This window comes from Hyperolius riggenbachi, chromosome 5, assembly GCF_040937935.1.
Source record: "Hyperolius riggenbachi isolate aHypRig1 chromosome 5, aHypRig1.pri, whole genome shotgun sequence".
Lineage (NCBI taxonomy): Eukaryota > Metazoa > Chordata > Amphibia > Anura > Hyperoliidae > Hyperolius > Hyperolius riggenbachi.
In genome coordinates this window covers 321,170,090-321,196,767 of record NC_090650.1, presented here as the reverse complement: position 1 = coordinate 321,196,767, position 26,678 = coordinate 321,170,090, and the positions used below count along the sequence as shown (strand labels likewise).

General features: G+C 45.3%; 1 protein-coding gene across 2 annotated transcripts in view; it reads right to left on the bottom strand.

The window, feature by feature from the left end:
• CABLES1 (Cdk5 and Abl enzyme substrate 1) overlaps positions 1-26,251 on the bottom strand; it is a 152,131-nt gene extending 125,880 nt beyond the window's left edge. For both annotated transcript variants that reach the window (XM_068237255.1, XM_068237257.1), the window contains exon 1: positions 25,488-26,251. In XM_068237255.1, coding sequence (XP_068093356.1) covers positions 25,488-26,131 — 644 coding nt within the window. In that variant the 5' untranslated portion in view covers positions 26,132-26,251. The remainder of the gene's footprint in view (positions 1-25,487) is intronic.
• Between the last annotated feature and the right edge of the window lie 427 nt (positions 26,252-26,678).

The window sequence follows — 26,678 nt, the reverse complement described above, 5'->3', positions numbered from 1 at the left end:
CTGCCTGCTTGATTTTGTTTGCACCAGCTGGAAAACGGTTTGAGGACTTTCGTGTAATGGTTACATGCTATTGGAGCTGGATGCTTTGATTGGCCCCAACTTTACCTGGGATTGAGGAATAAGCTTAGCCTGAGTGCATATCCTTACCAAACCTCGATACAACACAGCAAGTTTCAAGTTGCATAGAATCCTGTAGAGCGACAGAGAAATCAGCTCTGTATGAGCGGAATCAACTGTGCTTGGGTTGCAGTGAGGTTAATTTTTGCAGCGAGACGTAGTTGTAGCGACTGCTCTGTGTGACTGGCAGTGTGACTGTGAGGAGGTGTGTGGGGGCGCCCCGGGGTCCCCAAAAGGTTTTAATTGCTTTTAAAAAAGTTCAGCGCACTGTGATTTTTGTGACCAATAAAGCATTTATACACATTTTTTCAAGGATCATGAGGCCTCAAAAAGCTTGATTTTCTCTTTGGTTGTTTAAGCTTGGTGCTTAAGTTTGAGGCCCATACACAGCAGTCTAGGATAGGAGCCGTTGGGCCTGGAATAATATTGACTGGCTGGATCCTGTTGGGTGAGGACCATTTTTGTGCTACTACCAATCCTAAAATATATGGCAGATTTGGAGCTCTGTTGCACTAGTTACTGAGACTCAGAAAACTGCATCTTTATGCCTAGCTCATACTTCATCATCTGGTTCCTCTGTTCAGGAGTCAGATTTTAAGCAGATGACTGGCTGGTATATGACACCTGAAATATTACATAAGATATATCCAGAGGCCTCCAATGCTTGCTGGCCGCATTGTGGGGATATTAGCTCTCACTCTCCTATATGGTGGTTTTGCCCAGAAATTATGGGTTTCTGGAATTCGGTCCTGGTGGTGATGGATAGGGGAGTCGATTTCTAGGAATCCATGGGTTATACTGTTACATGGCTTTCCTTTTCATTTGGGGAGTTACAAGAGGTTTATTATACCCTCATTATTGAACGCTGCAAAGAGTTTGATTCCAGAATAGTGGAGATCGACTGTGCTCCACACAGAGAGACTGGTATGAGACAGTCAATAGAAATATGATGAGCTGCATTTTCTGAAGATGGATACAGATAATAAATATTATATGAAGTGAACAGAATGGATAGACATATAAAGATATTCCTACAACCTAGATAGAAAAGATTACGGTAGCGGTTATACAGCTCACCTTACAATGAAAATATGTTCCCTTTTCTGAGGATTAAGAAATACTTAGTGGTATATAGTATATTCTGGATATGTACTACACTCTGGAGATAATAGATTATGAGTGGGGGTTATTATAATTGCTCAATGAAAATATAAAAATAGTATATATGCTATTAGGCAAACCTATCCCTAAAGTCAAAAAATATACCATGAGATTAATAACTCATATTCTCACGGCCACTAGACTCTCTCTGGCCTCCAACTGTCGCAGTCTTTGTAGTCCCACAACACCCGAGATTATGGCTAAAATCAGATGGACCAAGCTAATGGAGTTTTTAACAGCTCTATTACGAGATTCAGAAACCACCTATGATAAAATATGGGATCCATGGGAAACATATTTCTTGAACTATATGCCCCCATGACTGAATTGGAAGTTTGAATGGTAACAGGGACCTGAGGAAATTATACCTTAAACATCAACTACCAAACGGAAAGACAGACCCACGCAAATAGACCTTCTCCTCCTAGTTCTATTTTTTCTCCTTATTCTTTCTAAGTTTTATTTTTCTCTCAATATATATCTCCTTCTCTCTTGCCTTACAATGTTAATAATACTTGTTAGAAGGACGATAAAATGTCATAACCTCTAATACATATGTACCTCTCCTGCTTACAGAATCCCGTATATGTGTATATATTTACATATGTATAATGATCACTCAATGTTTTTGATCTAGCTGTTTATGCTTTGTGAATCCACTTAATAAAATTTTGTGTTAAACGAAAATATAAAAATAGGTCTTACTGTAAGAGTAAAATGGCCAAAACATATTCTGAATTATAGTGTAGTTATTAACCACCCTGGTGGTACGCAGTTTATGAGGCTGCGTACCGCCAGGGAGGGATTTTTGTAATAAATCTTGTTTTAACCTTGTAGCTAGCTCTAGGCTACCTACCTGTGGCCCCCCAAGTCCCCCGGCACCTATCTGCTCCCCCCGATCGCCGCCGGCAACACACCTGTCCACGCAGCTTCACAATTAGCTTCAGTCGTCGCCATGGCGACGATCGGATATGACGTCATGCGCAGTCCCGATCCTCCCCATAGCGAAGCCTGCAGCTGATCGGGAGGCTACGCCATCGCAGGATCCCTGGGAGGCTTTCCCTGTCCTCCTTGAACCCACAACTACTAGCTGGGACCCTCTTGTAGCTCAAGGCCGCTCATTAATAAAGGGGAGCACTGCCACGAGAACATATAAGACAAGATTTCATTGGATACATTCAGAACAGTGGCGTCAACGAGAAGATCCAGAGGGGTGGTGTAATGATCTGTGTCATCCTGCTGGTGGCAGCACTAGGAACTTGAGGTGGACTTCAGCTGTCTACCAGCAGGTGGCGCTCATATTGCTGGGAGCAGTGCAATTCCTCGGCTCACCAGCAGATGGAACTGTGAAAGACTCTGGTCAGTCACCTGAGCAATGTGCTGCATATTTAAGGCCGGACTTCCTAGCAGCACATTGCTAGGTCATTGTGTCTTGTTCCTGCAGTGTTGTGACTCTGGCCATCTGTCCTGTATCCTGAGCTCCTGGTATTTTGACTCCTGCTTGTTCGACTAATCTCTTGTCTTCTGATTCTGTACTTCTGATCCATTCTGATTTCCTGGTATTTGATCCTTGCTAGTCTGACGATTCTTCTGTGTGCTGATTGTGTTGAGACGTGTCTGTATATATTGTATTATTGTATATATTCTCATATTGTGTGGGTGGCTGTATATATTTGTATAGATAGATAGATAGTCAGGGTTCTGGTATTTGTGGTGCACCAAGCGTTGTTTGATTGTATATTGTATGTGTATGGTGATCTGCGTTTGTACACTTGCATTATTGTAATAAACACATTTATATTCTTCTCTGTTGTGCAGACATCAGTATTTCTATTGTGATCTTCCAGTTTGTTAAACCAAAACGATTGCCATGCAGAGATCGTGGATCTGCCAGTCTAGTTCCAGTCACGACCATGATCTGCATGACCAATCGTTACAGGTGATAATTGATTGGCGCTTTTAGGTCAAGCCATTAATAAGGAAGAGACTAAAGAGCCACGGCCATTAGGATGTGTAAAGATATTCACACAAGTACTTGGTTTCGAAAATAATTTTATAAAGATATCCAACATAATCCGAGCAATTTTATTTTATTTTTTCATCTAGGTTCCACTAAGCTCACAGTGTCAAGTCTCTAACATAGTCATAGTCTAATGTACCTACCGCAGCCAAGACCCAGTGGAGGAGAAAGGTCATTAACCTACCAGAATAGTTTTTTGGTAAGTGGGAGAAAACCAGAACTGTGAAAGTACAAGCCAGTCAGCTACTATGCTGCCATTTTTGGAACTACAGTACCTGGAAAAAGGCAGGTCTCAATGGAATGTAAACAAATACTGTATATCATTGTCAGGAACCGGCCCGCGGCACGCCTACGTATACGGTTCCCGACTGCGGGTTTGACCTGATCAAGCGGGGAACAGCCTTATCTAAGCTAAAAACAAGGCTGGGACCCCTCAAACACTTCCCACTGCCACCACTAGCCGTTGCTAGACACGTTCACTCAGCTGTCGAGTGCTCAACACGCACTCCACGTTTTCGTATTTGGGTCAGCTTTGCGCTTAGGCCGAATACGAGAACGCCACGCACACACACACACAGTTGCAATCTTACGCTGTAATGAAGCAAAACCACTAACAGTCGTTCCGAACGATACTGTTAGACTTCCCACTCGGCTGTCGAGCGCAGAAGTGCCTCATACACACAATGCAATTACAATTTCATACGGTAGTGTTGCTCAAGCGTACAATTAGGCATGAACTTATACACGGTTACACTTCAGTCTCTTCTAGGCTATGAGTGTTAGTTTAGCACAGCAGAAGTCAAGCTTATTAAATAACGATTTAATATTCCATAAAAAACGTGGAACAATGCAGAACTTAATATATACAAAAGATGTACAAAAACAAAGTAAAAAAGTTACAAAGATAAAAGTTACAAAAATAAGAGGTTACAAAGATACACACACGGATATTTGCGTAAAAATAAAAATGGGGATTAAAAACGTTACCAACTTGAAGGTCTCAACGTTGTCGGCAGGAGCATGCCGCTTGTTCGACCAGAAGTCGAGATCATCTCTAGCTATGCGCTATCTCCAAGAGAAGATTCTTACTAGGTATCTGCCTCTGCTTTCTATACTCTGAGCTACGCCTGGAGGCTGCAACTTCCTTGGGGAGGGGAGGAACTAGGTTTTAATCAAATCTCAGACATATTCCATTTCCAGGTAAAAGTCTATACATCAAAAAGATTGTGAAGTGAGGCTTTCAACTCCAGGTGAAAACTTGATTAAGGCTTTTTCCTGTCTCCGTTTTTAAAGTCTGCAGAGATTCCAACCCCCTTCCAATAGATGTAATTTACAGGGTATCGTTTGCACCTCCACTAATAATTTAATTTCCCGTAGCCTGTCATGTACATTTCCAACATTCCTGTGTTAGTCTCCAGACTCTGGTCCTCTTGCTTTGTGTATTGAGACAATGGGCTGTCTCCTGGGTTCAAAAAGCCAGGCAGATAATCCCATTAGCACTCTCAGAGGAACTGCATACAGAAACTCAAAGCACCTCATATGGTCAAGACAAATCACCCATTTCCTTGCCCCAAGCAACTCAAGGTAACAGCTCCCTTCTGGCAGACCTACACGGAACACAGGCAGAAAAATGAAAGAATATGTTCCTTTATTCCTAACATCATCAGTACCCCAATATATCACCACAATCATAACTGTATTTATTTGGTTTTTAAGTTTTACATTTTCTTTGAAAATGAAAAAGCGGTTTCTTTAGCGTGCCACATGCTAATTTTGCTGGCAAGATTTGTACGTTTAAGTTAGGCCCTGATTTGATGTATTAATTTATCAGCAGTCAAGTCTGAAAGCTTTGTTCTTGTAAGGTTGGGAGACCTCTACAGCAAGTTGATAACTTAGATTCACCCTTAGATAAAGGGGTAGTGACCCTTGTTTTATTAGAAAAGTAACATAGAAAACGTTACATAGAAAAAGATACTACATTTTGGTCAAATACCTTTCCCAAGTCCTGCACAATAGGGATGGTCAATGAGATGCAAATAATTTAGGAGTTATTGCAGCATTTTGCAAATGTTGTATGCACATTTATGCAACTTAAAAATGAACCAATCAAATCCTGCGGAGGTAAAATTTGATTGGTCCAATTTCAAGCTGAATACATTTGCATGCAAAGTTTGCATAGTCCTGCATCATCTTAAATGATTTGTCTCACTGACCATCCCTACTGCACAACTCTGAAACATTTGCAGCATTAAAGGATTCCAGAAAAAAAAAAAAAAAAAAAAAAGGGGTACTTATCCGTTAGCCGGGCGCATCCTCTAGGTGGCGACAAAACTCCACCAGAGTTACCTCTTTCCCTACTATCCATGTCGGCCTGGAGGGGGAATAGTAATTAGCGCCACCTGCCGGATGCGCCCGGCTAACGGATAAGTACCAAAAAAGGTATGCATTTTAATTGGTCTTCGTGTAAATTTAGTGAGAAAACCTATTTTTGCAATGATCAAGTATCTATTACCAATTCTACATAGTGTTTAGTCTACCAGAGCAAAATTCCCCCACCCTATCCTCTAGGCCAGTGATCTGCAAACTTGGCTCTCCAGCTGTTAAAGCGGAATATAACCCTGCATTTCAACTTTGCTCTAAAACATTATTTACAGCATATTATATGCAAAAAGCATTTTTATTTTTACTAGACCAGCATTGGAAGTGTTAAACACAGAGGTTTAAAGTTCCGTGGAGAGATATGCAGAAGTTCAGATTGTTACATTCTATTTAGTTAAATGTATCTATTGAGAAATGTTACACACTCTTTGGCTGTCCTCCAGCTCCTTCTCAGTCAGAGAGAGTGAGTCACATTCAACACTTAGATACATTTATGTAAACAAAATGTATCTATGTCAGCTTCGGATGCGTCTGCAGAAATCTCCAGGAGCTTTAAAGCTCTGTGTAACCCTTCCAATGCTGGTCTAGTAAAAAAAAAATGCTGGTTGCATATAATATACTGTAAATAATGTTTTAGAGCAAAGTTGAAATGCAGGGTTATATTCCGCTTTAAGGAACTACAAGTCCCATAATTCATTACAGGAGTCTGACAGCCACAGTCATGATTCATAAAGACAAATGCATTGTGGGACTTGTAGTTCCTTAACAGCTGGAGAGCCAAGTTTGCAGATCAATGCTCTAGGCCCACCAACAGTGCATGTTTTGTGGAAAAGTACAAACGTGCACAGGTGAGGTAATTATAGTCTCAGCAGAGCTTATTAACTACCTCTGTGGATTTCTACAAAACATGCACTGTTGGTGTGAACACTCGCAATCCAGCGCAGGAGACTTGGGCACAGCCAGCGCCACCTTAGACTGTAATAGGAATTACGGCTATAACGGCACCCAGTGAGTAACTTGAGCGCCGTCAGAAGACTGAGCTGAAGTTGCTTTTAAAACCCTGCAATTCGCCTCCAGCAATAGCCGGAAGCCGAATTACATCATTCCCCACCATCCACGTCGACCTAGAGGGGGAATAGGAATTAATGTTTCCGGGAACTTGCACAGCAGCAGGATAAGCCATATACCGGCTGTATCCTGCGCACAAGTCTCCCGGCGGCAAATCCTCTCATACTCCTGCTGGTGGGCCTTGAGGACATGGTTGGGGAACACTGTACTAGAGCATCTACCCCTTATTGTGAGGAGTACCCCTTATTCTGAATAACACCTTAAGTACCTACATACATTAGTTAGGCATACTAATCACTGGTAGTCTCCAGTTAATGGTAGGGACTAGGGTTGAACGATTTTCGGTTTTAAACCGAGAATCATGATCATGCCCAAGACGATCTTCTGATCATCAAAGCTGCGTTTTTTGCCGCCGCTGTTACATACTTTGCAAAAAATTGTGGATTAGGGAGTGCTAGAAGTATTGCAAAGTCTGTAACCCTATACAGGGGAGCTGTTTCCCTTACACCGTTATCTGAAAAAAATGATCGACTAAGGGAAGCGTCTGCTTACAGTATAAAAAAGTATTAGACAGAACTAAATTGCAGTTGCATAGAAAAATCCTTTATCCCCCCCTAAAATACACGTCCGTGTATGCCTATCTTGTCAGCTGACCATCCATGCTAAATCACACATATAATCAGGTCATACATTTTTCAGAACTTAATCTTAAACTCTGTGAATTCTCCACACTCCAACTAACCACAGAGTTCAGTTCACTGAATGATTCACCACTAATAGAGGAATCAAGAAATGTCAATGACCAGCTTCAATGTGAATAAACTGCCACAACACTGCACTGCTGCCGCTGTATGCTTGCTCAAAAGGAGGGACCTATGCATAGTCTCCAAAGATCACTACTATGTAGACTATCCGCTGTCTCAACAACCAGGACTCACAATGCCTCCATAGCGAAGTATCTACATTCGCTTTCGCACCATTGCTTGTCAGGACAACAGTTCAGCTTCAAGGTATATACAGACTAGCCATACAGGCTTAGAGTAAAACACCAACGTGTGCCCCAGCGGGCTCTCACCACCGCTGGGCTTCGCTGTTCAATGCATTGTCCTCCGCTGTTGTGTTGGCTGTATGGGTACTGCGCACATAAGGGTCCTAGTGCGGGCACGGGATGCAGTAGACTCCCTCAGTCCAGAGGACGCCGAATAGATCGGCTCTATACTTAGCGTGGCAGTATCGGCGCTAGAATGTCAGCTGACCGGCCGGCCCTTAGTCAATCATTGTTACATACTTTGCTCATGGCCTACCCCTCCGGTAAAGTTTTTCAATTCCAATTGGCCGCATTGCATAGCCGTGGGGTGAGCCACGGGGAAGAGGCGGCGAGTGTTGCCTAGTAACGCTGGCCGCCAAGGAAGTGATGTCACACTTCCTGGTACAGGCCCCGCGTTACTATGCAAGCACTCGTCCGCTCTTCGCCGCAGCTCCCCCTGCGGCTATGCAATGCGGCCGATTGGAATTGAAAAACTTTACCGGAGTAGGGGGGCCGGGAGCGGAGGGTAAGGCCAGGAGCAAAGTATGTAACAGCGGCTAGAGGCGACAAGGGGGATGTGCCTATATACATGAGGGGGATGTGCTTATATACACGAGGGGGATGTGCTTATATACACGAGGGGGATGTGCTTATATACACGAGGGGGATGTGCTTATATACACGAGGGGGATGTGCTTATATACACGAGGGGGATGTGCTTATATACACGAGGGGGATGTGCTTATATACACGAGGGGGATGTGCTTATATACACGAGGGGGATGTGCTTATATACACGAAGGGGATGTGCCTACATACACGAAGGGGATCTGCCTATATACGAGGGGGATGTGCTTATATACACGACGGGGATGTGCTTCTATACACGAGGGGGATGTGCTTATATACACGAGGGGGATGTGCTTATATACACGAGGGGGATGTGCTTATATACACGAGGGGGATGTGCTTATATACACGAGGGGGATGTGCTTATATACACGAAGGGGATCTGCCTATATACACGAGGAGGCCTGCCTATATTCACAAGGGGGATCTGCCTATATACATACATACATACACGAGGGGGGATCTGCCTATATACATACACGAGGGGGATCTACCTATATACATACACGAGGGGGATCTACCTATATACATGAGGGGGATCTACCTATATACACGAGGGGGATCTGCCTATATGCACAAGGGGGATCTGCCTATATGCACGAAGGGAAGGGGGATTTGGATGGCTAACCTGTACTATGGCACCTATACACTGGCTAACCTGTACTGCAGCACCTATACACTGGCTAACCTGCACTACGGCACCTATCCACTGGCTAACCCATACTGCGGCACCTATCCACTGGCTAGGCCTGAAAGATAAATCGAATTTAAGCCGAAAACGCGATCACCAAGATCACAATTTCGGAATCGTCAAAGCGGCGATTATCGTGATTACATCATTTCCACATGGGGGAAGTTTAAAGAAGCAGCTTCAAACTTCCCCAAAGTCCCTGCGATTGCAGCTCGCAGCGTTGGACATACCTTTTGCACAAGTCCAACGCTGTCCGTCCACTATCGCCGTCTCTTGTGCTTGGCAAAACTGTGGGTCTGTCCTGTATGTCACATGACATACAGGAAGTATTCCGTGCATTAGAGCGTGCAGAAAGAAAAGTGGTTAGACGGGCATCGCTGGACTTGTGTTGGAAGCTATGTCCAGAACTGATGCAGCTTGGGGGACAAAGGAGGCACAGAGAGACACACAGAGTGGGTAGTGGGTACAGAGACACAGGAGACACAGAGGGGGCACAGAGAGAACCAGAGGAGGCACAGAGACAGAAAGGGGGTAAGAGAGAGACCCAGAGGAGGTCTAAAGAGGCAAAGAGGGCACAAAGAGAGACAGGGGGACAGCGGGGGAACAAACAGGCACAAAGGGGAAACAAAGCTTGATTTGAAGGAAATCGTGAATCGAAATCGCAATTTCGGACGGAAATCGCTTGATTAATTTTTTTCCTGAAATCGTTTACCAGTGGCCTACCACTGGCTAACCTGTAGTGCGGCACCCATACTTGCTAACCTATACTGCAGCACCCATACTTGCTAACCTATACTGCTGCACCCATACTGGCTAACCTGTACTGCGGCACCTATAGCTAGCTAACCTTCCTAGGGCACCTATAGTTGGCTAAACTATCCTGGGGGCACCTATATGTGGCTACCTATACTGGGGAAACTTATACTTACCATCAGTGTGCTGATCCATCGTTGTGTATTGAAAATCGTGAATCAAATTGAAATCGCAATTTCTCACAGAAATCATGCAATTCAATCTTTTCCTAAAATCGTTCAGGCCTAGTAGGGACTGTAGGTTCATTCTCAACCTGAATCTGTCCATAAGTCGAAACACTGCCATCTTTGTCCCCTGTACTTCCCTTTATAACACCCCCCTCCCATTCCTCTAGTATCTCCTCTGTCCCCTCAGTGTCCCCCTCTGCTCCCCACTGTGCTACCTCTGTTCCCCTGTGTCCTCAATGTAAGGCAGAAAAATTCAATTTCACAGGTTTAAAAAAAAAAAAAAAAAATTCATATATTTTTTTTAAAAAAAATAGGAATCTCAAAAATGACAGGTTCCTTTTGGAAAGAATCAAATTTCACATTTTTTGTATCAGCGGGTCGTTCGTAAGTTGGGTGTTTGTAAGTCGGGCACTACCTGTATTTGTATTTAAATGATTTTGAAACATTATGTTTTTAACAAACTAAATATACTTATTTCAGCATATTTAGACACGATTAATATTGTTTTAATCCCCAAACTCACGGTAATAGACTAGAATAAGTTCAAGTATCCCCGGACCAAACTCAAAGTACCCAAAGGGGAACGTGTACTATGTGTTGAGACCCTAACTAGATGGTATTTTACAGACGCCACACTTTCAAGCAAGCCCTTTGCCAAATGGAGCAGCAAACATCCATGCCACTGTCATACTGGCACCAATACACAATACTGCTAATTGAGAAAAGAAAGACAGCTAAAAGTGCTGTGTGTGAACTACACAAACATCTGCAGGCAGTCAATAGCACTTCTCATAAGAGCCGGAAGAGAGCATTGATTGTCAATGAGTGAACTGAACATCATTCGTATCCTCCTCCTGTCACTGAACGGAGCATTCCGCTTTCCAGCCTTTAAACAAAGCAGTGAGAAAACGAGCAGGGAATTCTCAGTATTTCCTTCATTCTTAAAGAGAACCTGAAGTGAGTGAAATATAGAGGCTGCCATATGTATTTCCTTTTAAACAATGCACATTGCCTGGCCGCCCTGCTGAACCTCTGCCTCTAACTGAAGTATGACTGGATTTGCTGCATCCTTGTTTCAGGTGAGTGATTCAGACACCACTGATGCATGAAAGATCAGCGGTATGCAAGGGAACTGGTATTCTTTAAACTATGGGAGCCTCCATACCCCTGTCACTTCCTTTAACAAGATCACAAAACTGAGATGTTGGCCAGTCTCCCTACTTCCATACCACTATTCAGGCACCTAGACTGAGCTACCACTACTGAGGAAGTGCTATTGAAAATAAAGAAAACCCTAAGGCCCCGTTCACATCACAAACGCGGATGGCCATGCGTGCGGAACGCGTGCGGACCGCAACGCATACGAACGCACGCCATACGCGTTTGTGTGCGTTGCGTGGCTGATCCCATCACTGAAAAGTGAATGGGACAGCCATGCGTTTTTACAAAAAATGCATGCAGCATGCGTTCCCGGACCGCACAGGTCCGGAACGCATGCAGTGTGAACATCAGACATTGCACTCTATGCAATGTCTGATGTCGTGCGTGTCGGCCACCTGCACGCATTTCCAAAACGCGGCTGGAAACGCGTGCAGTGTGAACGGGGCCTTAGAATCCCCCATAAGAAGATGGACTAGTACAAAGACTGTCAGATTTTTTACTACCTACCTCCCTGTGTCACTTCTCCCATTTGCATCCAGATTCCTTAAACACCGTATACACGTTGAATTAAGCCATTATTTATATGCTAACTCCCTGCTTGATCAGTTCCAGTCTGGCTTTGCTCTAACCATGCAATGATCTTCTTACAGCTAAATTCAAAGGCCATCATTCCATAGTCATGCTTCGTCTTCAGCATTTGATATTATCGACCACACGTTACTCCTACTGACACTTTCATCTGTAGGCATAAAGGGCCTCACCCTCTCTATTTTCCTAGCTCTCTGGAAGCAAAGCAGGGATTTTTGGCACCTGTCGCTGCTTGGCGCAACTATAGCAGTAAACAGGGCAGCCATCGGAGGGAGGGGGGGGCTGTGATAACGGACACTGCAGTGAGGGGCCCAAAGCTTCTGGGGGCCCTGTCCCCCCCCCCCTCAAAGCGCTGGAAGGGCTTCATGTGCTGGCTGCATGCCTGTGGCTCACTAACCAGCACTGAGAGAAAAGTGACATCAGTGCTTGAACATTGGGAGCAGATGAATGAGCCTGCTACAGCGGACTTTCTATACTGGGGCACCACCTATATCTTGCTACAGCTACCTATACTGGGCCACCACCTATACCTAGCTACCTATACTGGGACACCACCTATACCTGGCTACCTATACTGGGGCACCACCTATACCTGGCTACTTATACTGGGGCGCCTATAGCTTGCTACCTATACTGGGGGCACCTGAACCTGGCTAACCTGTACTGGTGCACCACCTATACCAGGCTACTTATACCGGGGCACCACCTATAGTTGAATACCTATACTGGGGCACCTGTATCTTGCTGGCTTATACTGGGACTCCAGCTATACCAGGCTACCTATACTGGGGCCATCTACACCAGGCTACCTATACTGGGGCACCACCTATATCTGGCTACTAATGCTGGGGGAACCTATACCTGGCTACCTATACTGGGGGAACCTATACCTGACTACCTATACTGGGGGCACCTATACTTGGCTAGGGCAGGGGGATGAGCTGAGACAGAAGGGGACAAGAGGTAACACAGGGGGATAAAAAAGGCACAGGGGGAACAGAGGCGGACAAAAGAGGCACAGGGAGAAAAGAGATGAGACGGGAACACGAGGTCACACAAAGGAGGCACAAACTGAGGTGAGACAGAGGGGGACAGAAGAAGCACAAAAGAGGCACAGAAAGAAAAGAGGGGGACAAAAGAGAACGGATAAAAACGAACCTACAAGTCCCCATCTCATTTGTTAACCGGGCCTAACTGTATTTTGCTAGTATTTGGCTCCACCCACAACATGTCATGATCACGCCCACTTTTTGCTGCATCATGCTGTGCATTTTTTCTTCAGTGTCGGAGCCGTGCACATTTTTTTCGCCGCAGCGCGCTTCGCGCACGGACACATGGGTGGGGTGGCTAGTGGGCAGGCACAGCAACCAGGGGGGCCCAGGCCTGATGATGTGGGAGGGGCCCCAAAATTTCTGATGGCAGCCCTGGGCCAGTAATGCTATAGTCTGTGCCCAGCTCATCGGTAATTCGGGGATCCGTCGATTGCCAGATCCCAAATTACTCCTCCGAGTTGCTACGACTAAGAGGGGGAGCAGGGTGAGTCGTAATTCAGCTCACCCTGCACCTAAAAGCCCTCTGCGCTCAGCAGCCATGTATGCCTCTGGAAGGTCTTTCACAGTCTTTTACGCGGACCAGTTTTCCTCTCCACCTCCTTTGTCCCTACTCACTCGTGTTCCTGACTACTTGTCTAGGATATCCTCTTTCATGACCTCTAGCTTCTTAACGTAATATGAGTAAAACAGAACGAATCATCTTTCCACCGTTTCTGTTAACCTTTCTGCCTGATATAACAATGCTAATAGCACGCCTATAACTTCAGTTGCCAAAGCACAGTGCTTAGGGGTAATACTCATCTCCACCCTCTTTTATGCCTCACATTCACTCCCTAACCAGCTCCTGTCATCTCCAACTCAAAAACATCTCGGTGTCCGGGGGGCTGCCAGTGCTGGATCCCAGAGGTTGAAGAGGGCGGGAAGCCCCCCTCCCCAGCTGTGTTTTTTGCTACAGATTTTCTTTAAAATCCTTTTTCTCAAAAACTACAAAGGTCTTTTGTTTTTGTCTTCAAAATAAGATTTTTACTCGTTTCCACAGAATCAAATTTCACATTATCGGGCAGTTCGTAAGTCAGGGACTACCTGTAGTTTAATCTGTTTTTAGCTGGCTGGTCTTATATTCCCTTCCAGCCAGAGTGCACTAGAGGGACATTTATGTGAGCTGGCGTGATGGCAATCTGCTGTGCTGGTTACTATATAGTTAGCAGAAAAAGTGTCTTCTGAACACTAAAATTACATCAACACGTGAGGCAAAAGCTGGGATTTACAAATCAAAGCTTCTAGAACATGATCCAATTAATCCATAGCTGTGTTGAGTGATCTGCTGTCCTAACTTCTACCCACCCATGAGAAGTTAATGAGCAGGTTTCACTCATCACTGCCAACTGTAGTAGAAAGTTTGATTGTAAATTGACTATTCCCTCCCAGCATTCTCATGAACTGCTTTAGTTGAGACTAATCTTTCATCTGGCCCAAGTTCAACAGTCTGGTCTAATGAGTACTTTGCACTACAAGAAGCCAAAAGCTTTTACCTCAGTTTTGTGTGAGAAAGGGGTAGAAATTATTTCTGGTATTTCCTCTCATCAGTTTTCCTGTTTAAAATATACCCTTCACTTCTTGCACTTGGGGACGCTGTCAGAGGACAGATATAGAGGATAGTCATTGGTGGGCACTCAGACAACAATAAAGGTTACACAAATGTTCTCGTTTTAGTTGGATGATATTTTTCCCTTGATGTAAATAATGAATAAACAAATATAGTAAGGCTGGCAATACCTTGATTTTCAAGAACTTTATTGATGCAGTCAGCCGACATTTTGAGACTCGCAGGTCCCTTCGTCAGGGCACACAAGACCATCATAAGCATCAAAAGAAATTCCATACAGCTCTTGCCAAAAAGCATTGTGTCTGGTTCAGTGGCTGCTGCAGCAGGAAGTGCCATGTGAGATTCCTTTTGATGCTTATGACACTTATTTGCCCTGAAGAAGGGGATGCACAAGTCTTGAAAAGTTGGCTGACTGCATCAATAAAGTTTTTAAAAATTAAGAAAGGACCAGCCTTAATTTATTGTCTATGGACATATACAGGGGGTCCAGTCAATCACTAAAAAAAAAAAAAAAAAAAAAAAAATTAGCTTGAGCATGGCCCAACTACCCTTATTGGCCAATACCAAGGGTCTGCGGGTTGAACTGCTATGGGTTTATGTAAATAGTGGTGGTCACATGATTGCTGCTGCTTCCTGTAGTCCTCTAAAGCATAGTTCCAACCGTGTCCTCAAGGCCCACCAACAGTACAAGTTTGCTGAAAAACACAAACATGCACAGGTGGGGTAATTAGTGTCTCAGCAGAGCTGATCAAATACCTCTGTGGAGATTTCCACAAAACATGCACTGTTGGTGGGCCTTGAGGACAGGGTTGGGAAACACTAAAGCTGTAAAAGCTAATAACCACCAGAAGATTTTTGCATCAAATTGTTCACTACGAACAACAATTTGCGCGATATGTAACATTTAATGAAAGTTCATTAAACAATGTTCAATGACAGCAGATTTCATGGGCTAATGGTTTGTTTTCAACAACTCGTTGACCCTACACTCTAATTACCACAACCACTCAAAGTCAGATTCACGCCCGTCATTTGTTCCCATGGTACATAATTGATGAAGATGGATTGGGGAACAATCGTTTGTCGCATCTTTCATCGCTGCGTATCCCACGATCCATCTTCCCTGGTCTTGTGGTGGGTATTCAGCTTTAGGCTCAGGCTATCAAATAGATCCCTCTCTCATCGAAATTGATCAGACAGGGATCTTCTGGATGTCCACACACTGTCTACAGATTTCCAATTGATTTCAGCATAAAATCGATTTAATAAACTGTGGAGCCACCACTGCCTGCTAGGTCACCCAGGTCTCCCTCCCCGCCCTTCCATCTGTGCTCCTCCCGGCAGCAGAGCACTCACCAGTGCCTCTGGCTTGTGTCCTCCCGTGTCCACTGTTACTTCATGCTGTGGGTGTCCTCCTCTTGGTCATGTAACACAAACTGTAGTTCAAGCACTGGAGCCTCTAGTGTTTGAACTTCAGCTTTGTTTAAGGAAAAGACTCCTGGAGGAGGAGACCCACTGCGTGAAGTAAAACACTGGATGTCACGGACGATTGCGGGGACGCAGGCGCGTCCTGGAACCGCCCGTGAAGAAAAGAACGATCGCACTCGATTCCTGCATCGATTGCGCTTCAGATCAATAGAACCAAGATTTGATGTGTAGTATTCCTCTGCCTAGGAACAGCTGGGGGATCTGTCTTAGCTGAAGTGACAGCCTGGGGGGAAGGTGTTAATTAGCTTGGACATATTCCCTGTGGAAGGCACAATTTCCCTTTTGGTTCTGGGAACCAGGTGACACTTAGCTGATCTCATGGAGATGTTAATCAACCAAAGGATGCCTAGGTGCAGCCAAGCAGGCTACGAATCCACGGGAGGTCTTGACACTTTGCTCCCTAGTAAAGATCAAAGGAAAGTCAGCTGTTAGCAGCTAGAACACAACCTCAGTCTCATGGCATAATCCATAACTTCCCAGATCTGTCATATTTCTGGGGTTCCTGAGATGGCAGCTTCGCCAAAGGTGGGGGAAGTGTAGCATGAGCCCCGGTGCTGGTTCTGAGGAAGTTTCGGAACATTCTGAGGTAAGGACTGCCAGTTAGGCAGTTTGAAAATGCCCTGATGATACCACAGGGGTCCCACCCCTCATGTCTGGTATCAGGGCGCTGGGTAAATCGAGACAGACCTGAAAATGTTAATAAATCTGCCCTGACCTGTACGGTTCTGTGAGATAGAGCCCATATATGGGTAGATATGATTTCTAGCCCCAGTACAAGGGGAGGGCTCATCTCATCTTTGAAGGGGGTGTATGGCTCCCCGCCCTCACTCCCTCCTACTGAAGCAGGGGCATAAGAATGGCTGAGGACCCAAACTCAGGGTCCTCCACACTGAAACATCTTGCACTCATCAGATGCCAGCTCGAGGATATGCTGGCATCCACCTGGTCTGAACTCTGAACTCTGGACTTTGAAACCAAGAACTTTATGATTCTTCCCACAATAAGGACATCTTTCCAGGAACTAAGTATTTTTCTCCCTTCTTTTATTTTTCATACTGGCTATTACTGTTTTAATAATTGTTGATTTTAATAATTGTCTGTATATATTAATTATTTATATTGCTGTGAATAAAAGACTTCCTCCAAGTCATTCACTGTTTCGCTACCCTGCTTATCAGCACACACAGAAATGATCCCGGGTCTCTGAAGATACGCTACTGTTTGTTTGTTGTTGGCTAGACAGAATATCGTGTGTTTAACCGTTTTATCCGCAGGATTAGTCAGTCAGTTAGTGGGCCCCACGGTCCCATGATAACCGCGGTGGTGGCAGTTTACTCTGAACCAGTGGGTGAAGTGGTAATCACCCGTGTCTCACAGGTTTCCTTCTGAGTTGTCTGCGGCTAATTCTTAACGGTTCCTGCGCATTGACTGCGACCAGAGTTCGCACGATCTGTGCGCTGGCACTGTTTAGAAGGCTAAGTGCGGTCAGCCACTAGGGCCCTAGTGACACTGGACATGGGGTGGTAAAGCACCAGAGGGAAGGTGAGAGTGCTGCCAACACTATGTCAGTAGTCGCCAAATCGAACACCTTGAGTGGCACACTCCAGACCCACTGCTCATTGAGCAAAATGTTCTGTCCTGCACGATAGACAATCTATTTCAGGTGAAAAACGATCAGGCAACGTTTGCATTAGCAATTTATAGCAGATTTTATCACAGTGCTTGACTCTACAGGGTAAAATTGTCTAACGTATGGCAGCTGGAAGGCAGTTGCTGGCTTGAAGATGGGTCTCGGCAATTGCACAATTCAGCCTTATGCAAAGCCCACCTTGCTGTTTCTCTTAGTGCGTAGCGACAAGTGCTGAATCAAAAACACTGCATACTGCATTTCTGGTGCAATAGAATTTATGTTCTACTATAATAGAATGGGAGTTGGCAAGTCTACCATAAAAAACACTTGGGAAACCAGGGCTGTGGAGTCGGTCCAAAAATCCACCAACTCCAACTCCGACTCCTCAGTTTAGGATTCCACCGACTCCGACTCCACGACTCCTCTAATTTGCATATTACAATTTTGTTGATTAAAAGTATGTAACATGAAATTCGTCTCTTAAAGGGAAGGTTCAAGCAAAATAAAAAATGAGTTTCACTTACCTGGGGCTTCTACCAGCCCCATGCAGCCATCCTGTGCCCTCGCTGTCACTCACTGCTGCTCCAGTCCCCCGCTGGCAGCTTGCCGACCTCGGAGGTCGGGGGCCGCATTGCGTACGTTTTTACGCATTCCCGCTAGTGCAGGAACATTAACACATACATTTTTACGCGTTACTGGTTCAATGCGTACATTTTTACGCATTGAACCAGTAATGCGTAAAAATGTATGTGTTAATGTTCCTGCACTAGCGGGAATGCGTAAAAATGTATGCAATGCGTCCCGCCGACCTCCGAGGTCGGCAAGCTGCCAGCGGGGAACTGGAGCAGCAGTGAGTGACTACGACGGCACAGGATGGCTGCATGGGGCTGGTAGAAGCCCCAGGTAAGTGAAACTCATTTTTTTATTTTGCTTGGACATTCCCTTTAACTGCCAACGCTTAGGAATTTTACAAGACAACTGAAGTGAGAAGGATATGTAGACTACTATCTTTATTCCCTTTAGACTAAAACTAGTCCTTGGTAAGAGTACTTGTAAAAGGTACAAACCGGAACAAAGAACATCTATCAGGCCCTAGGCAATGTAAGTGTGGGTACATGTAAGAATGATGTGCAGGTACTCTGCAGGGGAATGAGGAGATTGTAAACAGACAACACCTCTGTGTTCAATGTGGACAGCATTCTCAGTGGATTCCTGCAGCTCTGTGGGGAGTGCATATGTAGAGTATAGTACTACTGTGTAACAAAGTAAACCTGAGACAGATGAAATTAAAGTTTTATACATACCTGGGGCTTCTTCCAGCCGCCTTCAGGATAATCAGTCCCTGTATGTCCTCCTCCACCACCTGGATCTTCTGCTATGAGTCCAGGTACTTGAGCCAGTCAGGCGTAGTGCGCATGCACACACTCCGCCGCCAGGAGCATACTACACCTGTGCAGCACTATTGCGCAGGTGCAGAATGTTCCTGCCTGTGGGAGCGGCATGCGGCCGGACAGCGCTGACTGGCTGAATTACCAGGACTCATAGCAGAAGATCCGGGTGGTGGAGGACAGCGAGGGACTGATTAGCCTGAAGGGGGCTGGAGGAAGCCCCAGGTATGTATAAAACTTTACTTTTCATCCGTTTCAGTTACCCTTTAATTTGTAGTCACCAAACCAAATTTTAATAACATATCACATTATTTGATTTCATCAGCAAAGGGAGTGCATACATTTGCATAAATCAGCATCAATGCAGAATTATTTCCATCTCGTTGACCATCTCTATTAGTGACACAGCTACACATCAGGCTTTATTCTTACAGCATAGATGTTATTTAGTATATATAAGAGATTCCTGTGTACACATCATATATACAGTCACAATCAGATATGTATATCTGACCTTAAAAATACGGGGACTGCTTTATTGAAGCAGCACAAGTAACTAATTTTGACTGGTTTATTTCATTTTTGTGGACTAAGCACAGCTATTACTGTATATATACTGTATATATACATTATTTTTAATGACTATTATCTGAGAAATAGAACATTTTATCATATTTTCTATTTTAATTACAGTTACAAATTCATTAGGAGTCGGAGTCGGTGCATTTTTTCCCGACTCCGACTCCAGGCACCCAAAATTGCCCGACTCCACGACTCCGACTCCACGACTCCGACTCCACAGCCCTGTGGGAAACAGCACACATATACTTGCATTATTCTTGTGCACTTTTGTGAATGCCAGTGGGGAAAGGCCTAAATAAATCAGACCTCGACTTGATGTCAAAACCGTTACCAAGACCATTAACATTTAGAATTAGGGAACAATCGGTTAGGGAACAAAGAGGTTTATTTGTCAAAAAAATCCTCCCTTGACACAGGAATGAATCCAGCACATAGGAATCTATAGAAATGTCAGCACTAACACACGTTTTTGGGGTTTGGTCAGCGATGTGGTAACCAAAAGCTGGAAAACAATCACATGAAGCATCTCAAGAATATTGAATGTCCCAAAGCAAGTACTTGTTGGTTACTATGCCAGAGTTCTGACTGAAAACTCCACTACAGTGGCTGTCAACCAGTTCCAAATATTAAAAATGACACATTAGCAAAACAGTTATTTTGTACCCATATACATGCTAAAGCCATCCTGAAGCAAAGAAAAAAAAAGAGAGGGAAGGCTCTGGATCCCGTAAAGCCTTCCCAGTCATCTCTCTGAGCCCTCGGTGCACCACTGTGTCTTCTTTGAAGTCATTCGGCCTCTTCGGGACTCCTTGGAAGGCTTCGGAAGTACTCACATCCCAACTACTTCCGAAGATGAGCAGATCAAAACTGCCAAAGCACGAGTCCAGGCACACGCACCCCCAGTACAGATGTCCCCGGGGACACGCACCCCCAGTACAGATGTACCCGGGGACACGCACCCCCAGTACAGATGTAACCGGGGACACGAGAGCTTCCGAAACCTTCTGAGGCGTCACCAAGGTGAGAAATTAGAATGGGAAACAGTGGTGGGCCAAGGTGACAAAGCATGGGTCAGGAAGGCTCTATGGGGATCCAAAGCTTTCCCTCTCCATAGGGGAGTATGTTTTGTTTTTCACGCACTTCAGCCCTGCTTTAAAGGATAAGTATAGCAAGAGGGCTATGGAGGCTGCAATATTCATTTCCTTTTAAGCAATACCAGTTGCCTGGCTATCCTGCTGATCCTCTGCCTCTAATAACTTTTAGCCATAGCCCCTGAACAAGCATGCAGCAGATCAGGTGTTTCTGACATTTTTGTGAGACCTGACTAGATTAGCTGCATGCGTTTTTCTGCTGTTATTCAGACACTACTGCAGCCAAATAGATCAGCAGGTCTGCCAGGCAACTGGTATTGTTTAAAAGGAAATAAACATGGCAGCCTCCATATTCTTCTCACTTGAGTTGTCCTTTAAGTTTAAAGACGACACTGGTGTACACTTGCCTATCTACAGTTTCCTGAAGAAATTGCTGGAAAAAAATACATTTAACCAAAATTCTGGCCTGTACTTACATAATGCAGTACCTAGAAAGCCATATTGCTTCTGGCTGCTGTGGAGCATGGAATGGATGGCCTTGTTCAATATAAGCAAATGGGACTCATTGTAACCAGCTCATCCTCCTGTGGCAGGACAATGGGACAAAGCTGCAGTAATTTGAATACTTTCATTCTCACGGGATAGCTGGCAGAACTGCAAGCACAGGCAGCATTCACTCTTTTGTGCACGTTTACTGTATAGAAAAACTGAGAACCAATGAGCTAATTACATTAGCTTCTATGGAATCCCCCCCCCCCCCCCCCCAAAAAAAAAAACACAATTAATTTCCCACATGCAAACACACATGGGCCGTATGCAAGTAACTTTTTTCTCCTGAGTTCTCTCCTAGGAGATAATTTTTCATCTTGTATTTAAAGTAACTTTTTAGCACCTTTCAATTAAAAAAGTAAAGTATCACAAGGTAGGTGGAAAAGTACTATCAAATTTACTTTAAAGCGGACATGAAACAAAACAAAACAAAACGATTTTCACCTTACCCGGGGCTTCTGGCAGCCTCCTGCAGCCACTCTGTGCCCAAGATGTTACCAAATGATCCTCCTTTTACCCCACTGCAGCTTACTTTCAATTCAGGAAGTCACCATCCACTACGCCTGCACAGTGTTGGTTGTGTGCGTCTTCCCTTTGCAGGGACAGTAGAGATTTTCTCATACTGCACGGAACGCTCCTGGCCACAGGAGTACATACAAGGGTACGAGTGGCCAGGGCCGCTCAGGCACATTGGAAATCGACTTACAAGTCGGCGCGGACGAAAGTGCGCTGCAGCAGGGGAAAGGAGGATCGTTTAAAAACGGTGCGGGCACAGGATGGCTGCAGGGGGCTGGAAGAAGCCCTAGGCAAGTGAAACCCTTTTTCTTCCCTTTCATCTTCAGGTCCACTTTAACCCTCCTGGCAGTCTAATGAATTCCGCCAGGAGGCAGCGCAGCATTTTTTTATTTTTTATTTTTTTTTTTTTTAAATCATGTAGCGAGCCCAGGGCTCGCTACACGACATCCCCCCGCTTCGATCAGGAAATCCTGTTCAAAGAACGGGATTTATTGGACGTCATTGGGAGTCCCGATCCACCCCTCAGCGCTGCCTGGCACTGATTGGGCAGGCAGCGGTCTGGGGGGGGCGTGCAGCGCGACGGATAGCGGCGATCGAGCGCGGGGCGGCGGCGGCGATCAGGGTGCTGCAAAGAAAAAAAAATAAGCAAATCGGCCCAGCAGAGCCTGAGAAAACCTCCTGCGCGGCTTACCGCCAGGAAGGTTAAAGGGGTTCTTGCAGCTCCTCTTCTTGTAGCGCGGCTGTGCAATAGACATGCGAGCATGGCCGTGCATGCGCAGTAGCACAGAGCCCGTCATTCCAGCTCACTGCACATGTGCAGGCGGGCTTGCGCAGCTACTGTGCGGCCATACTGCAAAAAGAGGAGCCGCACTGCCCTAACAGGATTAGAGACAATGAATTGTCGCTATTATTTACCGGAGGGCCACGCTCAGTGATGTGGGACATCACAGCAGGGAGGGTAGACTCAATAGGCTTGAGGCATGAGGCTTCCTTCTCTTTAAAGAGTAACTGTCAGGCTGCAAAAGCTAATTTAAACCTCTATTCTCCTGTGTTAAACAGTTTAGAAGGAAGCCAAAAAGGCATTAGTGAAGATAAAAATCTCTCTTACCTTTGATGTGTGCTTATCAGCAAAGCTGTTAGACCCAAGAGGACGCAAGCCGCATACTATACTGCAAAGCATTCTGGGGCCCTCCCCTCGGCTGCTAATGAGACGTTACAGCAGCTTGTAATCAGTCCAGCGCGTAGCACTGATAAATCTCCGGGCACAGTACACTGCAGGAGTCAGCTATTGTTCCTAGCCACATGGCTCATTAATATTCACTGCACACTGTGTTATTCAGTACGAGCTTTTCTGTGATCAGGAAGCAGGCAGGACATGACGACACATTTGACAGACAAACATGGAGCCTGCCATGAGCTGTCAGGAGCATCATTCTCTGCATATACTATATACAAATTCCGTGAAATCCAAACGTGGACAGTGAAATGCATATGTAATGTAAGTACAGCCAATCTTTAGCTACTGATATATGTGTTTATTTTCTCTGAGACTTTATACCTAACAGCTCCTCTTTAAGTATCTCAATTTATACCCAAGCTTCAGCTCAGGTACACTTCAAGTTTAGTAAAGTTTCTGAGGCAGTAGCCGTGCCCGAGGGTCCTGGTGTGCAATTTCAGAGTATGGGCTCTATTCACAAAGCATTACCGCATTTGGTAATGCTGAAAACAGCTGATTTTACCAATCACCTTCGCAAAGTTACAAATCACTAAACCTATTTCTGCACAGAAAATCAGAGTTCCCGACTAGTGAGGTAAAATTACCGACCTGTGTGGTAATTACCTCAGGAAATGTCAATTCACAAAGATTGACATTTCAATTACCAGCCAAAAGTGTTCGTTTTTTTTCTCCAGCTCACAGCAGCCGGTAACTGGTTCTCCCCATGCTGTCTCTGTGCGGTAACTTGACAGGCAGCCTTTGGGGAGAGCCAGGCAGCCAATAGGGAGAGCCACACAGCCTGCTTCTCACGCTGATTAGATGTGACAGGGATGTCGGTGGGTCTTTGTGTTTTAAAGCAGAAGAACCAGACAATTCTGTGGACATCCCTGCATCCCTTTAGATTTGCATATTTGTATTATAGCACACAGATGAGCTCCCCCTTGTGGCTGAAGCACATCTAAAGGGATGACAGTATGCACAGGACGGAAAACCTCCAAGTCACACACACATAGCTCCCTGCCTGATTGCTAGAATTCTGGCAAGTGACACTTACCGACCAGGGCTTAGTGAATTGAGGCATGTTTGTTCGGTAAATTACTTTACTTCAGCCTCATGGGGGAAAACTTTTGTGAATTTGGGGGGGGGGGGGGGAGTGTAAAATATCGCAGGAGGTAATTTACAGTCTAAAATGCTTTTACCAAACTGCTTATTGTGAATGGAGCCCATAGGGTTGCCCACCGGGTCACCATCTCTTTCAAATGACTACCCTACCTCTCTTCCCTGCCCCATTTCTTTAGATTGTAAGCTTGCAAGGGCAGGGCTCTCTCACCCTTTTGTATCTTGGAATTTGTTATTCCATTTTGTGTCTTGAAATTTGCTATACATTTATCACAAATATTAATCATATTACATTTGTCATTGTAAATACCATGGGCTTGATTCACAAAGCGGAGCTAACTGTTAGCACGCCTGTGAAAACCCCCTTAGCACGTCTAAACGAGCTTTTCGCACGCAAAACTTTATGCGCGTAAAACCTTACGCGCGCACTGCACAGAGCGCAGGGCGCTCCGCGCAAAGTGCCCATTAAAGCCTATGGGATTTAGCGTGCACATAGGAATTTGCAAAAACTTTGCACGCGATCTGATTGAGAAATCCGGTGCTAACCTACTTAGCACTTCTAAAGACTTTAGACCTGCTAAGTAGGTTAGCACCGCTTTGTGAATCAAGCTACAAGTCTGTATTTTGCACCAGTCTCTGTATTTGGTGCACAAAATTGTCTGTATTATTGTGTACACCATGTTTGTTTCTTACTTTATGCAGCGCCACAGAATCCTGTGGCGCTTTATAAAATCAATAACAATAATAATTAGTGGTTGTTACCAAATAGCAGGAAACAGCCATGGATCACCTTAGACTACCTCCGAGAATAGCCCAATTCTGTGCCTACTGTAAACCTAGCCCAATCGAGTTACTGCAGAACAAATAAACTGACCAAAGTAAGACAGCATCACATCTCTGAGAATTCTTCAAGAGGAACTGTAGTGAAAATAACATGAATACAAACGCTTATATTTTTACAATACTAATTTATAGATAATTTAGTCATTGTTTTCCCATTGTAAATGTTTTTCTTCTCCTGGATTTATATTCTGAAATGTATCACTGGTGGTGACATCTTTAGTTCTGCCAGGTGATCTATATTTAATGTTCATTACTGAGAGTTCTATGCACAGAGGGAAATATTGCTTGCTTGGCAGTTGGAAAAAGGCAGTATTTCCCGCAATACAATGGGGTTCACAGAAGGCTAAAGGTCATGACATCACACTGTGAGAGGGGTATCACCACAATAACAGCCATACAGAAGGTCTGTTTGAGAAAAGGTAAATATTTCTTGTGGGAAAGGGAGTATCAGCTATCGATTTAAATGAAGTTTAAGTCTTGGTTAAAGTTCCTCTTTAACGTCACAGTAGAGTCCCCCCCCCCCCCCCCCCCCCCAGCTGCCCCCCACCCCCAGCACACATACAGGCACTGCAGCCCTCCTCTTACCGTGACCTCTGGCAGTCTATGGCACTGCAGAAGACCCCTGGCACGGGGTCGGCGCTGGGGTAGCTCTGCACGGCAATGGGTGTCCTGCTGAAAGCAGCTGGCAGGATCCCATAGGTGAAGGAATTCAGGCGCCCCCTGGTGCCCGCGCCCACATGAGTGATGGGAAGTGCAGGCGTGCGAGTCCTGCTCTCCAGTATATCCTCAGCCTCTGCCAGCCCCTTCCCTGGCATGACATACAGCTCCTGCTCCTCATCCTCCCGCAGGACCCCCGCCATGCACACTGCTGAGGCGAGCAGCGCCGGGGAGGCCCAGCTAGCTCTGCACTGCTGAGCATGGCGCACTGGGGTGGCTGCATGATGTCCCGGGGTGCTGCTGGCGGATCCCGTACCATGGACCGACTCCTTCTCCTCCTCCAAATCTTCCCCATTCCTCTCTGCAGCAGCACCTGCATCATGCGCTCCTTCACTGACCTGCAGGGGGCGCCCGTCCAGCGAAATGTTAGTGAGGAAAGAGAGGGCAGCTTGTCTTCTGCGAGAGTCCATGAGCTGCTGCTGCCTCCTGATGTGGTCCAAGCTTTGGCCACCCTGCATGGGACACGCTATTGCCATGGCCCCGCTGCTTGTAGTGCTGGTGGCCGTAGCCATGGCGCCTGTGTGGATGGAGGGGAGCTGTCAGGCTAGGATACAGGACGGCTCCATAGAAGCTGAGAACACGAGGACACATGCAGCTGTACGAGCAGCTAGGCACCGCTTGTTATTGGTGGGAGTGGGGCGGGATCACTAGTGATGACATGATCCTTCCTCCCTGTACTGTGTCCCTGCTGGCTGCAGCGATGGGCTGCAACTTCCTTCAAGTGCTGCTGCTGTGAGTTCTGCGTCCTTAGCCAACTCCTTCACTCTTCAGTCTCTTGTACGCCATGCTATTCCACTCTGCAAGCTTATACTACGACAGATTTGTAGGAGAAACTCCAGATATAAGCAGATGGCCTTTCTGCCACATCAGCCATTCTGAATTACTACAGAAAATACTGTACATTGCAACATATGGGGTACACAGCTGGAGTAACTATTTCTCTGCATTGTTTGTTCTTGTAAATTAAATATATGCAAAGCATAAACATATTTTTTTTTTTTTTTTGCAGATCAAATAGAAATGCAGGATGGGCTTATCATGCGTTTCAGTTAGCTATTT